Source organism: Protopterus annectens, chromosome 13.part0 (assembly GCF_019279795.1).
Source record: "Protopterus annectens isolate FY-2018-M chromosome 13.part0, PAN1.0, whole genome shotgun sequence".
Taxonomy (NCBI): Eukaryota; Metazoa; Chordata; order Ceratodontiformes; family Protopteridae; genus Protopterus; species Protopterus annectens.
Genome location: NC_056747.1, coordinates 75,425,507 through 75,427,723, shown reverse-complemented (window position 1 = coordinate 75,427,723; position 2,217 = coordinate 75,425,507). Strand labels below are relative to the sequence as shown.

The 2,217-nt window shown below is 39.8% G+C and overlaps 1 protein-coding gene across 1 annotated transcript in view; it reads right to left on the bottom strand.

Moving 5' to 3' along the window:
- Nucleotides 1-1,054: 1,054 nt before the first annotated feature.
- Nucleotides 1,055-2,217, bottom strand: part of CCDC124 (coiled-coil domain containing 124) — a 768,284-nt gene continuing 767,121 nt past the window's right edge. Inside the window, exon 4 of the mRNA XM_044090633.1 lies at nt 1,055-1,459. Coding sequence (XP_043946568.1) covers nt 1,255-1,459 — 205 coding nt within the window. The 3' untranslated portion in view covers nt 1,055-1,254. The remainder of the gene's footprint in view (nt 1,460-2,217) is intronic.

Sequence of the window (2,217 nt, the reverse complement as noted above, 5' to 3'; positions counted from 1 at the left end):
ACAGGTTTGAAACTCGAAAAACGAAAATTTCAGATAGCGGCCGACCGGCACTTGTGACCTGCTTCTGCTTCCTTCTTGGCAAGAATGACTGATGTAATGGCATTGGCTGCCTGTTTTATACCCCTGACGTCATGGAAGAGGCGACAGCATCCAACGCAGAAATCCTAAGACTTTGGTACTCGGGCCGACTGAGGGCTATCAGGCAGATAACCCAAGTGTGATGACTGCAACAGTGAAACATGAAGAACATATTATGGATGGCAAAAAATAAGATACAAGCACAATTCCTTGAATGCTCAGGCAGAAGTTACTGCATGCTGTGAGAACAAACAAACATACAGTCTATAAATAGACCTAAAACAGCATTCATTTGTTTTTCCTGTTTAATAAACAAAAAAAAAAAAAAAAAAGGTGAACAGACTGAAATTCTTCATTACAGCAAGTGTATAGAACACTGACCCCCCCCCCCCTTCACAGAACAGAAAACAGCCTGCATACACTGCAGGCAGTGCTTTGAAGCCATTACATTTGACATTTTTTAAAATTTGAAATCTGGCTAGCAGCTGATGACTACTTCATAAAAGAAGTTAATAGGAGTCTAAACCATGCTATAGCATCTGATGTTATTTTTACTAAAGACTGGATATTTTCCATTCTTTTGTGATGGTTTACAAACTACTGGCAAATAATAATTAAAACAGTAACAATCAGAATTCAGCAAAATCCCAGTTTGAATCGTAAAATGCCTGCCCAGTGCTATCAGTACACAAGTGTGGTCCAACTGGCTTACACCAAGTACCTTTGGTATGCAAGCAGCCATGCTTGCCTAGATGGGCTATAAAATCTAACCACCACCATCCCAGGCAATGTAGCGGCACAGATGATATGAACCACCTACATTCTAAGACTGCTCGATGTCGCACACTTTCCTTGTTACATGGTGAAGTGGCATACATCCTCCAGTTACAGTAAGCAACTACTGCAATCTGATCATCATTCCAATTCAGGTGTTCTCAGAGGAACCTAATGAAAGACTGGCACTTGACAGATGGAGACTCAAAAGATCTTTTTTTTTTTTTTTTTTTTAAATCCACCTACATTAAAGCTGCCACGTAAGATTAGTTAGTTAATATTCTTTCATACATCAAAGCATTTTATTAATGAGGAAAGACAATAAAAAGCTGCAATGAGGCTTCTGTCTGTAAACCTGATACTACAGCGTGAGAATGTTTAAAGAGTAGTATTCCAGTGCTCTTATTTTGAGCTGTTATATACTACATGACGCTGATTCATGGGATTTTCTGGAGATTTCATCCATTCTTTCTTGAGCAGCTGCTTCAGTTGAGAGAGGCGCATGTTTGGGTTTTCATTCTTCAGTCGGGGAAGGTTCACCTCCTCAAAAGCTGCAAAAGCAGCTTTCATCCTTCTCTCAGGGTGGCGATCTAGATCTTCACTTGTACTTAACAGGAAAGAGGGAAAATGGATGTTAGAAAAAATCCACAGTTCACAAGCAATCCACTACAATGCAATACTAAAAAAGAATGATTAGTCTCAGATTTTTTTTTTTGGTATGTTTAAATACAAGCCTGCTCTATAAAAACAAGAAGTTTGATGACATCTCAGTCAACACTGAGCTCAACTTTCTAAAATGACTGATGCAGGAGGAACTGTTTCAAGATGAGCAAATGCTTTAAGGTAGCTTACTCAAAATATGTACAAGACCATTGCTTGCTGCAAACGCTAAATCAAAGCATTAAGCTAACCTCTGTTGTTAACAATGTAGAAAAAATGGACCAGAAATGAAACAAAAGTTGCGTACTTACCATTTTTGTCCCTTTTGGTTGGTCTCAAATGATGGGTTAACCACCTTGTGGAAGATTACAGCTGGAATCTGTCCATAGATGCTTCTCCAGAGCTCAAGCTCCTCCTCTCTCCCATACTGTAGAGCACCCCTATTGTTCCTCAGATACCATGGCACTGAGGAGGTGTAGAGAAAGACTTCAGGTTTAAGTCTAACGGGTCTATCCATGAAGGGGATGGGAGTGGAGTGACAGTTTGGAAGGGGATGTAGAAATAGGCAATAAGGCTCCATCAGCATGGTAAATTTATATCCTACATTACCCTATCAGTCCATCTCAACTGATGAAACAGAACCTTCAACTACTTTCTTCCTGGGTGTCATCATGACAGAATATCTTGGATGAAGGCAGATACAAA